The 16,726-nt window shown below is 42.6% G+C and overlaps 1 protein-coding gene across 1 annotated transcript in view; it reads right to left on the bottom strand.

Moving 5' to 3' along the window:
* The window catches only part of Fam241a (family with sequence similarity 241 member A), a 29,232-nt gene extending 15,978 nt beyond the window's left edge, over positions 1-13,254 (bottom strand). The window contains exon 1 of the mRNA XM_075981360.1: positions 12,952-13,254. Coding sequence (XP_075837475.1) covers positions 12,952-13,095 — 144 coding nt within the window. The 5' untranslated portion in view covers positions 13,096-13,254. The remainder of the gene's footprint in view (positions 1-12,951) is intronic.
* Positions 13,255-16,726: the final 3,472 nt, after the last annotated feature.

Genomic DNA, 16,726 nt, shown 5'->3' with positions numbered 1-16,726 from the left:
CTGAGAGTCGAAGGATAAAAAACAAACTGTGAAGTGAATGGAAACCCCGAACGTGCTGGCACAGTTATTTTGATACCTGGTAAAGTAGATATTTTGGGTACATTATTATCTACAAGGTTCTTAAGAAAAGCTAAAGGAGGTTACTGTTTATTAGTAAGGAGAACATTTCCTTGAGAACATTTAACAGCTGTGAGTAAATACCCAATGTTGGGGTTTCCAGTTTCATAAGGCAAACAACTAGGGGACATAATGGATATAAAGGTCAAATGGATCTAGATACAAAGCAGAGGGTGACTCCAATTTGCTACTCTCACCTCTAGTAAGGTCACTAACACTGAAAAGCAACAAGGAAATATCAGTCGGATTACAGCATATCAAACTAAACAAGTATTTTCAGAGTATTTCATCCAACAGATACAAGATAAACATTTTTTCTCAGTAACCAAAGACAGATTCTTCTTCAAAACAGAGCACAGTCTAGGTAAAAAAGCAAGCTTTGACACATATAAGATAGTTAAAATAATTTCTTGTATCTTATTAGATCACAGTGGCACAAAAGTAGACACCTTAGGAAGCAAGACCTCAGACAGGCTGGGAAGCCGGGCATTTGGTATATAGAGATCTCAGACAGGCTGGGAAGCCGGGCATTTGATAAATAGAGATCTCAGACAGGCTGGGAAGCCGGGCATTTGATAAATAGAGATCTCAGACAGGCTGGGAAGCCGGGCATTTGATAGAGATCTCAGACAGGCTGGGAAGCCGGGCATTTGGTAAACAGAGATCTCAGACAGGCTGGGAAGCCGGGCATTTGGTAAACAGAGATCTCAGACAGGCTGGGAAGCTGGGCATTTGGTAGTGTTTGCTGGGCAAGCACGAGGACTCAGGTTTGGCTCCCTGTACCCAAATAAGAAGCCAGGAGTTATTGGCATACGTGTAACTCCAGCATTGGAAAAATGGAGATAGGTGGTTCCCTGGGTTCTTTCTGGCCAGCCAGCCTAGTCTAATTGCTGAGCTCCAGGTCTCAAAACACAAAGTAGATCACTGTCCAGAGGAGTAACACCCAACGTGGACCTCTAGTATCCACACATGTGAATGCATACCTACACACACACACACGGACCACAGAAAGTGTACAAATCTTAGATACAAACAAAACACTCTTGAATGACCAAAGGGTCACTGAAGAAATAAGGCAGGCATTTTAAAAATTCACAGAATCAACTGAAAATAAAAGCATAACTTACCAGAATTTTTAGAATAAAGTAAAAAACAATTCTAAGAAGTAAGTTTATGGCCAGCTGTTTCTGCTACTGTGACTCTAAGTAAAATTTGATAAGGGGGGAAAATCTTGGTGGATTACACATCAGAAGGGATTAATAGCAAGGGTATAAAACGAACAGCAAAAATTAAATACCCAACCTATCAGTCAATAAATGGGAAAATGGACTGGACAATACTTTTTTAAAAAAATGCATATAGCAAAAAAATGAAAAAAGTATTTAATATCTTTAGTCATTAGGAAAATGAAAACTAAAACTGACATTTATAGGAAATAGCTGGAGTTGGAAACCATTATGTTAAAGGGCGTAAGTCATACCCAGATAGCGAAATACTATGTTTTCTTTATATGGGGAGGCTAGGTTTAAATCTGTGTATGTGTTCATGCGTAAGTCTCACAAGTAGAAAATGCATCATGAGGAGGGAGGACGAAATCGTGAGAGGCAGGAGAGAGGACAAGGGAGAAAAGCAGAAGTGGAGACTAGCTGGGAGGAGGGAAGAGACCAGCTGCAGGGGCACAGACAGTGGGAGTGAGGAAGAAATGAGAAGCAAGGAGGAGATACATGTGATATTCATAGGCCATGGTGAAGCTCGTTACTCTGTATGTTAATGTGAATGATTAAGAGAATAATTAAAAAGAAAAGGACATGGATTTATTGCATTTCTTATGGAAAAAATGTTTGAAAATAGCACATGTAAATAAAGTAAAGTCAGCTGGTTTATCAGTCTATTCATTGTTTTAGGTGAATGATGAAGCTGGGGACTTCATGCTTAGACACAGTTTACAGTAACATTCCAAAACTAAAACATTTCTTCATGGCAAGTTTTGCCTGGTATTTTATGCAGGACGTGTTATGCTCTGCTTGAGGCAGACAAGATGCTATGAATTTGATAGATTGACTGATGGCTGCTTTCTTCCAGGAAACCCCACCCTGGCTCTTGGTGTACCTGAGTACCACCTAACTTGGATTGCTAAACACTAACTCTGATGATTCACAATCCTGACTCGTGTCAATTTGCTCCCGTTTAGCAAAGGATCGACTACACATCACAAGCAAGGCAGGCGCAGCGAGGTATGCAAAGCAACTCCCTGTCACCATGCTGCTTAGTTTGTAAAGAAAGGCAGGCACACATCTAGATCCTCATAGTTAAACATGGCTGCCCATGCCTTCCTAATCCCAAGAGGCAGCTCAGAGCACTGCTGCTGAGCCCATGCAGCTCTCCAGGGTTCTTGACTGATACGCTCAACTGCAGTTCAACACTTCCTAGCAGATCCTGGAACCCCAAATTCAACAAGTTCACTCAATCACTTGCTCTCAAATTGTTTTTCTCTCCAGGAAACCCTGCTTTAGCGAACTGCACTGTCTGAAGTGTAACTGAAAAGTCTGCTGCTCTTTCTCGACATCTTCCTCTTTCATCCTTTGCTCTACTTTTGCCAAGTCATTTCCTTCTGAGACATATGTTAGAAACTCATGTACTTGGGGGTGATCTTATTTACTTTGTACTTTCTCTCGATAGAGATTTCATCTACTTTAATGATATTATTAATGCTGATATAGTATGTATGATGAAGGTGCATTTTTTGAGACAGGGTCTTATTTAGCCCAAGGTTGTATGCTACCTGGCTATATGGCTGAGTATGACCTTGAACTCCTCCTAATGTCTCTGTCTCCACCACTTAACAGTTAAAATGATTTGTTTCTTAAGTCATATCATACGGTCAAGAGAAAATTATTAAATTTCATTTCTTCAGAAAAAAAAGCTCTTGTAATTTAAATCTGATCCATGTCATTTAATTTCCACTGCCTTTCTTGGCTTATCAGCTATTTGTTAAATAAACTTATTTAGGACTTATATCTCAGACACTTGCTCATCACGTAGATGCTATAGGCAAGCTGTGTGCTATCAGACTTTTGAAGTCTAACACACACTGCAGGACTGCCAGAGCATCAGCCAGGACTGAACACAGGAACATTCTGACAACAAATTCTGAATTCAATCCAATAAAGAGTGTTACAGTGCTTTGAAAAATATTCTCTGGGTTTTTTTAAAATGGGCTTTACTCAAAATAACATATCTTCTTTCTCACCCTCACCCCTTCTCTCAACAAGGAATCAAACCTTTAAATTCCTTGCTACCAAAGTTATAACCAGGTGTTAAAAACAAAACAAAATTCTAACAAATGCATTATGAGTGAGTTATGGTTATAATTCTCAAGAGATGATTTAAAGTAGATTTATTATGTGACTTGTTTACACCTAAATGTGTGTGTACCACATGTGTGTAGGTTCCCACTGAGGGCAGAAAAGGGATCAGACCCAGGAACTAAAGTTACAGGTAGCTGTGAGCCACCAATGTGACCAATGTGATACGTTGGTATGACCGAACCAAACCAAATTCAGCAGCAAACTCTCTTTAACTACTAAGCTGTCTTCCCAGTCCCTTAAGAAATGCATACATGCATACATACATCATACATACACATACATACATACACACATACATAAGGAGGAAGAGATAGAGAAAGACAGAGAGATAGAGAGAAACACTAAAACAAGTCCAGTGGCTGGGAAATGACGCAGAAGGTAAAGATGCTTGCCACACAAGCCTCACAGTATGCACTCAACCCAGAACCCACACAAAGCTGGAAGCACAGAACTGACTCCACAGAGTTGGCCCCTGTCCTTCACTATGGCGCATATATATGGTAATCATATTAATTAAAACATGTGCATAATTTACTTATCCTTGGATTTTTTCCCAGAAGGATTTGAACTTGCTACAGTAGAAATGAGTAAAATAGTAATAAAATACAGAGAAGCAAAAGGATGTCTGGGGAAAAAAAATTGAGAACCTGGATTGGGGAGCTATGTTAGCACAATCGCTAAAAGGGAGCCTTGGACCGATTCTACCCTACTAGGGAGTTGAAGCAAAGCACAGCGGAGCAGGTCTCTGAGCGTGTCCATCATCACCTCAGGGGACATCTACGTCCGTCATCCCTAGCCACCTTTTCCACTTTTATTTTTTCACAGTCCCTATAATCCACTGATCAACTAGTACCTTTATGTTTAGTCTCCCCTCACCCCATGTGTAGTGCTAGATTAATTAGAGGAAAAATTTAAAAATATTTTTATGTGGATACCAGCCTAGAGCAGGGCCAGAAAACAGTAGGTGACTCCACTCTGAACTTTTGATTGAAGAGATGAAAAGCCACCAAGGGAAAATATGCAAGCAAAACCAAAAACAAACAACAGACAGAATGCAGAAAACTTTCTGTAGTACAATCTTTTTCTAAAGCAATTAACGTTCAATATAAGTGGATAGGAGAAGCCCACTTTTAGTATATGGCCAGGTTGTTAGAGCAACTGAGTTTTAAAGCAGTAAGCAAATATAGAGCAGCTAAAGGCAGACTCTATGGGACTGTAGAAACATCCACAATTGTTACACTGTTTCCATTACATTGTTAAACGCACAAGTAACACTGATCAATGCATTCAAAAGGGGACAGGACATATCAATAAATATGAAATTTACTTATGATTTATAATACACCTTACAGACCTGGGCTAAGGATAATGGCCACACCTTTTCCTGTGCACTTGAGCTGTTGTGACTGTGATGTGGTGGGAAACGGGTTTCTCACCAGAAGACTGGACTCACTTGTTCCTCTTGGAGAACGTTCTTATTTTGGACTTTATTGCTATGAACTCACACCCACACCACTCATCTTTTTTTATTCCTTGATAATTGAGGTGAAAAGTCACTCTGGTATTTTAATTTTTTCTTTTTTTATTTGTTCTTAGGGAATTTCAAATAATACATTTTGATCATATTTTCCCCTACCCCAACTCCTCCGAGATCCTCTCCTAGCTCCCTACCCGTCCAACTTCTGAGTTCTTTTATTTCTAACAGGACTGGATATGCTTCATGTTTACTGCACATGCTACATTTTCGCTTCCTACAAATGTGAAAATGATACAGATTTATGATCACTAACATTATAAAGCTTTACCCAATCATAGCACTTCACGTTATATAACCGTCCAGTGTTTATAGTTTGCTAGTCATTTATCACCATATGCAAAGTTATATTATTCTTTTATACTCATCTCCCTCTAAACTAGATAGAGCCAATAAAAATACATGGACTTTTTGAGGAATAGATAAAAGTCACTGAAACTATTAAGCTGGATCTTAAGTAGTCTTTAAAATTACTATAAGCTGAAAAATACTAGAATTTTTATTTAGCTTTAATTTTATCTAATTGTAGTCAATGGCTTTAAAGTCATAATTCATAGTTGCAAACGCAAAATAACATGATATTCAAAAATATGCTCAGCTTCACTGATAGTTATCAAAGAGAGCAACACAGTAGTAGTAGAAGAGGGTGGTTATATGATAAAAAACAAATTCATTACTGAAATACGACAGGTAGTGTCCACAGAAGCTAGAAGTCACTACGAAGGAACTGGCTGAAGTCACTTTTCCTACACTGGAACTTTTCTTCTAATTATCAGTTCATAGCAGTGCAAGATTGCTTTCTGCTATAGGAAAATTCACCTATGAAAACTATGGAATGAGAAATTCTGAGAAAGACAGGAAATTTGTAATACCCAAGATCTCAGATGTAAATTCTCTACCTCTGTAGACAGTCTGCACATATGTGGGTGAAAATATGATCAAAGGGATTAAAATAATTTTTACTAATTGGAAGAATGAAAACTATCCCCTAAAACTGGAATTATAGAGAAATACATCAAAGGAAATATAACAAAACTTCAATTAAGCTTATGTTTCAACAGTAGATATCAATGATTTTGTTCTTCATTTCCCCAAAGTTCGGAGCACTTGCACTATGCTTTCTTTTTGATCAGAATGCTGATAAGCTGCAGCTGTTGCTGTGGGAAAACAGGCACAGGCAAGGCCGGCCATTTCCTCTTCCTAGGCCAAGATTAAGGACAGATGCTAATGATGTTAAATGAAAACAGAAAAGCCCTTTAGATGGAGGGAAAAATTAGATTGCTGAGTAGAAAATACATTTTATATCGAGTTTATTGAAAATCCAGTTTATCTGCTCAAATTAAGCTAATTTTCAGACGTCTTACCCATTCCCTTACACAGGCACATGCGCGCGCGCGCGCACACACACACACCATAAGTAATACGTTTTTGCAGATAAATGGTTGCTATTGAAGATAAGACTGTGAGCCCAGAGAGAACAAAACCTGAAGATAGCAGACTAAGGTGCAGAGGTACAGACAAAGCCAAGGTTTCTACTTATGCCCCCTGAGGCATCCTGACAGTCGTGCTGGCTTCAACCGCCCCTTTCATCTTGCTTTATCATTTCTCTCAAGTAGGAAAGTGAGAAAATGTTATTGCGGTTATTCCATATTCTGTCAAAGATTAGTGACACACAAAGAGGGAAAAAAATCAACTTAAGATCTTTATTTAAAAAAAAATTAAGTTGGTGAGGTTTTCCTTAGAGAATTATGGAACAATTTATCTAACTTTTTAGATCAGAAAATTGTAGTACTTATTCAATAAGTAGCATTACTTCCATAAAGTAGAGAGTAACATTTACTAAAATGCAGTTGTATAATGTGATTAGTTGAGGCGGATAAGAATAGAGCAGAGGGAAAGGTGAAAAAGAGGAAATGTGGAGTAGAAATGAGTTAATATTTACTGAAGACCTACTGTGTGCTGGGCATTTCGTATAAAGAGCATCTCATTGAAGAGGTGGGTGGCACTATACCTATTACACAAGAGGAAACTGGTCATCAGGCTCAGGTTAATAAGGCAGGGAAGCCAGGGTTCAGACTTAGAACTATCACAGTAAAAACACATACCACAAAGAAGAGGCAGAGAAGTGGAAAAGGGCACGCAGTAGAGGAGAATGGAAGGGAACAGACGGCCACGGGGCAAAGAGCCCAATAGGAAAATCACAGAAAAGAATGTGGAGGAGGCAAGGCAAGTTTTAGATGTGCTAGCAGAGACACAGAAATAAGTGGTCAGTTGGTAAGGGAGCCACCTTAGGGTTGGCAAGAGACTTGAACCTAGAGTAGCTCCCAGGAGCCCAAGCCGAGGTCCCCAGTTAATTCCTTGGGCAGCTGGGGATAGGGAACCTGAAATGACCCTATCCTATAGCAATACTGACGAATATCTTGCATATCATCATAGAACCTTCATCTGGTGATGGATGGAGATAGAGACAGAGACCCACACTGGAGCACTGGACTGAGCTCCCAAGGTCCCAATGAGGAGCAGAAGGAGGGAGAACATGAGCAAAGAAGTCGGGACCACGAGGGGTGCACCCACCCACTGAGACAGTGGAGCTGATCTATTGGGAGCTCACCAAGGCCAGCTGGACTGTGACTGAAAAAGCGTGGGATAAAACTGGACTCTCTGAACATGGCGAACAATGAGAGCTGATGAGACGCCAAGGACAATGGCAAGGGGTTTTGATCCTACATAATGTGCTGGCTTTGTGGGAGCCTAGCCAGTTTGGATGTTCACCTTCCTAGATATGGACGGAGGAGGGAGGACCTAGGACTTACCACAGGGCAGGGAACCCTGACTGCTCTTTGGACTGGAGAGGGAGGGGGAAAGGAGTGGGGGGGAGGGGGAGAAGGGTGGGAGGAGAGGGAGAAGGGTGGGAGGAGGGGGAGAAGGATGGGAGGAGGGGGAGGGAAATGGGATGCTGGGAGGAGGTGGAAACTTGTTTTTTTTTCTCTCATTTTCTCAATAAAAAAAAGATTTAAAAAACAAGTGGTCAGTTGGGATTATCTGCTGGGAATATAGACTTCAGGACAAGATATAAGCTATTTTTACTTCTCTTTTGGGGACAGACTATCAGGGTAATTACTTCCTACACCTCACAGCACCATACTTCCCCACCTCGAATTTTTGAGCAGGGTTTGGCATGGCTGGCATTCTAAGCCAGACAGTACCTTTGTGGTGGTATTGGTTCCTTTCCCTCACTCTGATCAAAGCTGCTGACCTAGACACCTTAAAGAAGCAAGGATTTATTTTGGCTCATGGATTCAGAGTTAGGGTAGAGGGTATGGCAGAGAACAGTTCCCACCAGACAGCCAGAGCAGAAAAAGAAGTATATATACAGGAAGAGGTGTTACCTACCTCCCAGTGTTACCATAATATGAATCCATTGTAGGATCACTAGGTAAGAGCTTTGCCATCTGTCTCTAACCTGGGACCTTGCAGACTGCCCAGAGGTGTGTTTTACTAATCCAGGCATTCCTCCTCCTCTATACAGTCTCAGTCACCACACAGTCTAAGATGACTTGAGCGCACTGTGCATCCGGGCTAGGATTACAAGTGTATACGCCTACTTTACTCTTTCTTAATCCAGTGATGTTGTCAGTCAGAACTAGTCATCCCAAGGGGTCTGTTTTCTGCATCGCAGGCTGTTTAGCAGTATTCCTGGCCACTTCTACTGGATACCTTACAGCACCTACTACACCATGTATCAACAACCAAAACCGTCAACACGTTGTCACATGGATCCCAAGGCTATATACACTGTCTTCAGTTGAGAACTATCGACCATCTAAACTCAGCATCAGCACAATTTTGTTTGCAAACTGCTTCTAAGAGATGTGAAACAATGTGGGTATAGACAAAGTTTTGAGCTACATAAATAATCTAAGGGAAAGCAATAGAGCTATCAGAGACTGTTCTCCATGATGGTGACGGTGTCTAAGATAAGAGAACTGGCTTTGGAGTCTAGAGACCAGGGGTTCTCCTCTGCTCTGGCACAGACTAATAGGATCAAGAGCAAATCCCTTGCCTTGTCAGCCCGCCTTGCCTCTGAACTCTTGCTTTACCGCAAGTTCAAATAGACACTTGAGGGAAAAAGTGTTAAATTCCTCCCTTACATACATCTGTGCCTGATGCCATGGCTGAAGGGCAAGTACAGCGCATACTGCGGGTTGGTGTGTTTATATTTCCCCCATTTCCTTGCCAAAGTGTGGTCTGTGGTCACAGCACCGACACCACCCGAGAAATCTGTTAGGAGAGGCCAAATGTGAGACCTTACTTCAGATTAGCTGCATCCAAATCCTAGCAAACAATGATACCTACTGCTCACGTGTGAGGGTGCCACTCGAGGGCAGCTTCAGCCCAGGCTCCCTGTTAACCACAGGAGTGGAAAATCTTAAAAACCACTCTTGTCGGCTTGCTTTTCAATTCTGGCTTACTTGACAATTGGGTCTCACTTGTGTGCTAGCTAACATACTAAGGACCGCTCTAGGAGTACTTTACATACATTATTATTGTGTGGTCCTCCCAACCCTCTGGGTCTCACCGCTAACACTTGTGTGCTAGCTAGCTAACATACTAAGGACCACTCTAGGAGTACTTTACATACATTATTATTGTGTGGTCCCCTCAACCCTCCTACGAGGCCGACATCATGCTCATTCTCATTATACAAATGAAGAAACTAAAGCCCACAGAGGAGGGTTAATTTACTCACCAAAAGCTTCAGTTCTAAGTACAGACCTACGTACTCTGGACCCACAATCCATAGCGACTCTTACCTCTAACGGTAAGATCAAAAAGGACACAAAGGCTACCCCACTAAAATTTCCAGATCATCTGTGAAAAGCTCTGATAAATACTGTCATGGAAGTCCCTCTTATTTAAATTTCTAAGCCAGTATCATTCTTTGTAAAAGTCTAGACGCTGCAAAAGGCAAAAACCAGAAATGAAGCATCATTATTTTAAAGGAAGCAGGTGGATCTCTATAAATTCCAGGCCAGCCAGAGCTGCACAGGGAAGCCCTGTCTCAAAAAACAAAAAAACAAACCAAACAAAACAGCAAAAAAGTGCACTCTTTGGGCTGCTTCAAGTCACTTCTAGGAGTCTGACTCTCTGACCTACTTTTTCCACTTTCTAGGAATCTATTCCAGCACAGAAGTGTTATGATTAGTAGAGGATTTTTTATACAGCATTATTTAAGAAAAAACGTTTGAAGCCACAAGTGTACACTGTTAGGAGAACAGACTACTAGGGAGCTCTGAAAAAAATCATTCCTTCCCGGGATGTTTCCGACATGGGGAATAATGTCAACTTCCAAATCCATGCAATCGGATAGAAAACTTGGTTAAAGCACATGATGCCTACTTGGATCCGTAAGGGAAAACACAGCTCTACGGCAACACCAAGTGCTTGACTTCAGGGTATCGGACCAGTTCCTTACCAGCATTTGTTTTCTTCATACACACTTTTAAAATTTCTGAAGTACACATTACTTGCACAATAAATAAAATGTCTTCCTGTAAATACAGCCATCTCAGGATATTGTGAATGGCAATCTACGCTGTAATAAAGTAAATGCCATTGACATTACGGACACAGAATAAAACCCAGAGAGCTTTAGCCTTCCAGCTATCAAGTGGGGCACTTATCTTCCATAAAACCACCACGTGGTCACTGTCATCAGTATACTTGGATCATGTCTCATGAATGCAATTATCAACATACGTGGTAGAGCCATGCCCAGTCCCTTCAGTTGCCCGGAGAGCAGCACACATTGCTCCTCCCTCTTGCCTATCTCTCCGTGAGGCTTGGCTTGAACTTCTAACCAGGCACAGTTACTGCTTCTCAAGGCTTTCTTCTTAAGGTTGCCTGATTTTAACCATATTTCCCTTGTCAATCATCCTGCCTGCAAAGACTCAGGCCAGAGCTAAGGACAGACTGTAAAGGATGGGAGAGAAGCCTTTGGAGACTAGAGGCTGGGAAGGAACCCAGGGGAGGGGCCTGTTTCTTATCAGAAAAGGAAACAGAAAACAGAATGAGAAAAAACACACAGGACTAGGAAGGGGCAAAAAGCTGAGAAACACACTCGAGGTAATTCTGGAACAAACCACAGTGACCCCACCCAGGAGGGCTGTGGCCTTCAGTCCCCTCTTGACTTCTAGGAGGCTGAGACTCTGAACTTCAGACCAAGTGAACACTCTAAGCTGAAAGACAGCAGGAAAATGGCCCCTGCCTCATTTCAAGCTAATTAGCTTGAAATCAGGATACTTGGATCACGTCTCACCATTTTGGTTTCTATTATTGGTTTTATGGAAATTTTCAGTGTAAACTTTAAATAATGTAAGAAGCAATTTTCCACAATTATCCCATTTGTAATCTAGAGTCCTGGCACCCTTAAAACCAACAACAAAAAAATGAACAAGGAACTATCTCCCTAATAAAAAATTAAAATGACTCGTTGGAATATGTTTTATAGTTGTCAACTGTATTCTCCTTCAGATATTGTATGTCTAAAGATAGTTCTATGTGACATTACATAGATTTCTAAATTTCATTTGCCGGTTGTGAAAAAAAAAAAAACACATAGAAAACAGGCTTTGTGATACTGTTACCAAACTATGATGGCTCACAAAAGTTTGCTTTCTGCATCGGTGGGCTGTACCAATTCTGACTTCCTGATAAGAGGTTCCCAGGTACAGATATGGCAAGATTTCAGGTGTGTTTTCTCCATGATTGTGAGTGAGTGTGCAGGTAAATAATGTAGCCAAAATAAAGCGACACAAGTAACATGTCTAAGGAGAGCAGAAAAAGGAAATTTCACAACACACGGAAGCAAGCAGGTATGAGATAGGTTATCTCTTCCCTAGAACGTATATTTAATCTTTTGTTTCATCATTTTCTTAGTGCTAGTGACAGTTCCAGTAAGACCAGAGTTCCTGATGCTGTCCATGTCATCGTCTTGGTAAAGTCCAGAGAAGTAGTTCCCAGATGTCATGACAACCATCCCTACCTCTCCTTTGGGAAAAGGAGTTTTAGTGGCCCCCTTTTTCCAGTTGAGCAACTACAGTAAGAAGAAATCAAGACCCCATCTCCTGAGTCAGGCGTGGGACAGCTGGATAGGAATGCCATCAGAAAGGCAGCCAGCAAGATCTCCTAGCTACCAATTATTTGCTTCTTTCACTAGCTCCTATACTGTCACACAAGGTGACCAAGCTCAAGGCCACACTGCATTATATCTGTTTCTCAATATGTTGAAATGTTTTTATTTTACTAATGTATTTAGTTGATGATTTATTTAATGATACTAGAGTTTTTGAAATGTGAGAATAAAAGACAAAAATGGAGAGTGATGGCAATAGACAGGGATTAACTGATTATTCCAGTAGTATGGTCTTACTTATGTGATTTTTAAAGGGCTGCTTATTGGGAAGATTTTTGAGGAGCTAATTACTGTAACTGCCTATATAAAAAAAATCGTCCTACGTAGAGTTCAATTTTTACGTTCAAAATGAGATCAAATTCAGAGAACTTAAAAGTACCCAGTTTCTCTCTCTATTATGTCTGGCTTCTTAGTAAAGCTTCCTTCGCGTTGGTGATTTTCTTTTTTCACTTCTAAAATGAAGTTGAGCTCTGCTAGGTGGTGCTGCGAAACTTGCTACGGGAGAGTCCCAGTGTCACCCCGGCAGGCACCGACACATGCTTCCCCACCCGCTGTGCCGGCCGGCCGCCCACACCGTCCAGGGCGCGTGCAGGGCTCTGAATCCAAGCGGAGGGCCCACGGAGCGCAAGTTGCCCGGGGTTTTCAGGTGCGGCACCGGAGGGCATGTCCACGGAGCCCGGCCCCGCCCGTCAACTGCTCGCCGCGTGCCCAGCCGCCTGCCCGCGGCCCGCGCTCACCTGCTCGCCCTCGTCCTGCCGCCGCCTGCGCCGCGGGCTCGCCCGGGGCTCCCGCTCCTCCACCGGCTCTGCCGGCGCCGCCCCGTCCTCGTCGCGCTCCCCGCTGCCGGCGCCGCCCCGCAGCAGCTCCCCGGCCGAACACATCCCGCCGCTGACACCGCCCGCCAGCACGGCCGCCGCTGGCCACACCGGGATCCCGCTCGACAGCCCGGCGCGGACGCGAACCCCAGAAGCGCACCCACCGGCCTGGGCGCCAGAAGTGCTGGAGCCGCCCGCCCCTCCTGTCAGCCACTCGCCCCGCCCCAAGCTCAGGGGGAGGAGCCCTACAAGGGCGGGGCTATGGAGGTAGGGGGCGGGGCCTAGGCGAACCGCTGCCCAATAGAGGCTGGAGCTGGTGGAGTGGGCAGGACTCTGGGAGGGGCGGAGCCAGGGGGCGGAACCAAGGGATAATGTTATCACTGCAGGACAGAGACTATGAAAGAAGCCATAGGTGCTTGGGGGAGATTGGGTGTGTCTGACAGGCTACTAATGTATATGAGAGCATCTGTGTAATTGTGTGTCTGTAACTATCGGTACACACAACGGACAGATATTGTGTGATGTGTGTGTGTGTGAGAAAGAGAGAGAGAGAGAGAGAGAGAGAGAGAGAGAGAGAGAGAGAGAGAGAGAGAGAGAGAGAGGAGAGTGTGTTGTGGTATGTTGTGGTAAAGTGTGTGTGAGAAGCATTGTAACAGACTGTAACAAACTGCATGAAGATGATATAAAAGAAGCCATTAGATGCATGAGATTGTATCTGTATTATGCAAGCCTGTGTATCATTGTGAGCCTGTGAGAGACTCTTATCTCCACACAACAGACTGTGGAAGACTGCATACCCAAGTCTACTGTGACAAGGTAGTGATAGTGTGGGAGACCCTAGGTGTTGAAAGTCTGTGTGAGAATATAGGTAGAAGAGAAAGGACAACAAAGAGTGAGAAACTCCATGTGAGAGGGGAGCTGTGTGTGTAAAGATGTGAGGCTTTGTGAGTGTGAAAGACAGAACAAGAAACATGCACACGTACCTGCACACACTCGGCGGCAGCCGCTGGGGTGTGCCTGGGTGTGTTGATGGCTGCTTGTCCTTTGAAAGGAATGCAGGATCTCTGTCACTTGCTTCTCTCCTGTTGCTTCATCTCCCTAAGTGCGTCTTCTAGTGGCTGTGCCTATTTCTCTGTGCTTTCTGCTGTGCGTTGTTTGTTGCAGTCCTGGGATCATTTAGGGAACTACCTGCCATTGTGCATATGAGTACAAAACTCCCAGTGACGAGGGAAGCAATCCAGTTTCTGTTTCTTGCTAGCTCACCCATATAAGTGTAAACTGAAAAAACGAAACAAAAAGATCAAGCTCGTGTGCTTGCCTTTTACCTGTGCGTTGAGAAAAAGATTATGGTGTAGAAGGCATATCAGACTGTCAATGGAAATTATTTCCAGATTGAACGCATAGGTCTGGAGATGAGTAAGTCATTTGGGAGTTCGCTTTTAAAATGTCTTCAGGCCTAGCCAAGGAGTTAAATAAGCAGGGATTTACCGGTGTATTTTAAATATTTGCTTTGTTTGGGGTGATCAGAAGATTCTTTCATCCTTTCGCCCCCACCCAACTCACGTCACCTCTCTCTCGGGTACACATTATCTCACGTAAACATCGTTTCTTACCAACAGTATATGTGTCAGTGTGTAATGGAACCCAGTCTCTCTCTCACACACACTCTCACAAATCCTCTTTAATAATTTCTCCCAAACATACACGCTTCCTGGAGACTAGAAAATATGCTTTTAGACATCACAGATTAGAAAGAAAATGAATGGGTTTTAACGTCTCTCTTACAGGACTTCAACATCTTAGATGACAGTAATTTAATGGTATATGTACATGATCAGAAGCTAATGTCACCCTGTGTGGAAAGAGGAAGGTGCCTAGTGGGAGGATAGGAGAGAGCAATGTGTGTGTGTGTGTGAATATGATCGAAATACATTATACGCATGTATAAAAATGTCACGATGAATCCCACTATCTTGTATAATTAACAGAAATGGAGAGAAATGTCACCTTCAAGAACTCAAGCATCTGGGATGGGCCTCACTCCTTTTCTCTAATGGCAACGTTTCAGTTCATTTTTGGAATTTTATTTTGGCTTTTGTTTCTTATCAAGAAGCAATATTTTATTTAACAATTAAACCCTCTTAGAAAAACAACTCTAGAATTATATGTGCTGGCACAGAGAACATTAGCCTTTACTGCCAACCCTGTGAACTTAGGCCAGCGTGGCTCTCCTTGGCCTGCATCCGTTGATGCGGTGAGTCCAGCAGCTGTGCACTGGTCAGTTAGGTGCAGAATGAGCAGAAAGTGCCCGTACATGTGAGAACAGAACACGTCCAGATGGGTTCGTGGAAACACGCAGAGCTAAGCTTGTTCAGTGGCTGGGTCCTTCAGAACACACCGTCTGGTTTTCTATTAATGCTGGATTCTCCACTTCCTCTCCATTTTTTCAAGACAAGGTCTTGCTTGTGAGACAGGAGCGAGCCTTCAACTCAAGTCTCTCCTGCCTCTACCCTGGCGGGGGGGGGGGGGGCAAAACGGCAGATGAATACTAACAAGCCTGACTGGGGCTTCTTGATTCTTTGAGAAGGGTCATCATTTAGTGTTTCAGTACGTTGTTCTTGAAGGCAAGGAGGCACTGAGCTCAGAAAACTTCTCTCTTACTCTCAGGAAACTTCCATTTTAAGCACCTCATTCTAGTATGTTTTTCTTGGCCAAAATAAAGATAAATAAATAAATAAAGCAACAAGGCATGGGCAGAGTTCTACATCAGTAGTCTTTTAGTATAGTATACACTTATTTTTTTTTGAAATGACATGCTTTTGTTCCCAAGAACCTGTTTTCTTAGAGACCCAGAGAATTACATCTTTCTACAAATGTAATAATAGTATCTACACAAGGCACTATTTAGATTACACGCTACACCATACACTTTCAAGGGCACTTTCGTGGGAAGAGTGGGCTATTTTTACTCTCTGAGCCATATGAGTAACATCTAAAGAAAGCTATCAAGCACTTGTCCACAGGAAATATAAGGTTGTTATTACCTAGACAACGGCAACATGTCAGGTTGCAATTTTATTAGCATATTTACCTGTCCCCTCCCCTCCCCGGAATTACGTGTACTTGTGTAAGGCATGTCCTGGGTAGCACTACATGGCCTAAGTCGCTCCTCTAAGAATGGTTTTAATATCACACCGCCACCCCTTTTATACTTCATTTTAATCCTCCTTGATTCGTTTCATTTGGTCTTCTTTCCAGGGGGAACAATGAACAAGCGGTCATGATCCACACCTACCCGACTTTGGGAAGAAATGTGGTAATCCCAGACTCCATTCTTCTGTTGGATTGTTGGCACACTATGGTGTTATTTCTTACAATTTTTCAATATTGTCGATATTTGCTCCTCATCTAATTTGCGTCTGCTTATTTCTTCTTTGTCAGAACTTTCAGAATGAGGGGCCATTTTTAAAATGTTTGAAATCGTAGGTAAATGTTCAGGAACCCCTAGCTTTTCGCCAGTATGTGTGAGTTTAAAGGGAAAGAGACATATTGGTGAATTCTCGCATCGCTCTGGATTCCTGCAGATAAAGGTGAGTGGGCTACAGAGTTAGCTGTTGTCAACCTGGCACAACCTACATGTTCCTGGGAAGAGGGAATTGCTATTGAGTTGCTTACATCAGAACGGCCTTTGGGCGTG

This window comes from Microtus pennsylvanicus, chromosome 7 (genome assembly GCF_037038515.1).
Source record: "Microtus pennsylvanicus isolate mMicPen1 chromosome 7, mMicPen1.hap1, whole genome shotgun sequence".
Lineage (NCBI taxonomy): Eukaryota > Metazoa > Chordata > Mammalia > Rodentia > Cricetidae > Microtus > Microtus pennsylvanicus.
This window is presented reverse-complemented; position numbering and strand designations above follow the sequence as displayed.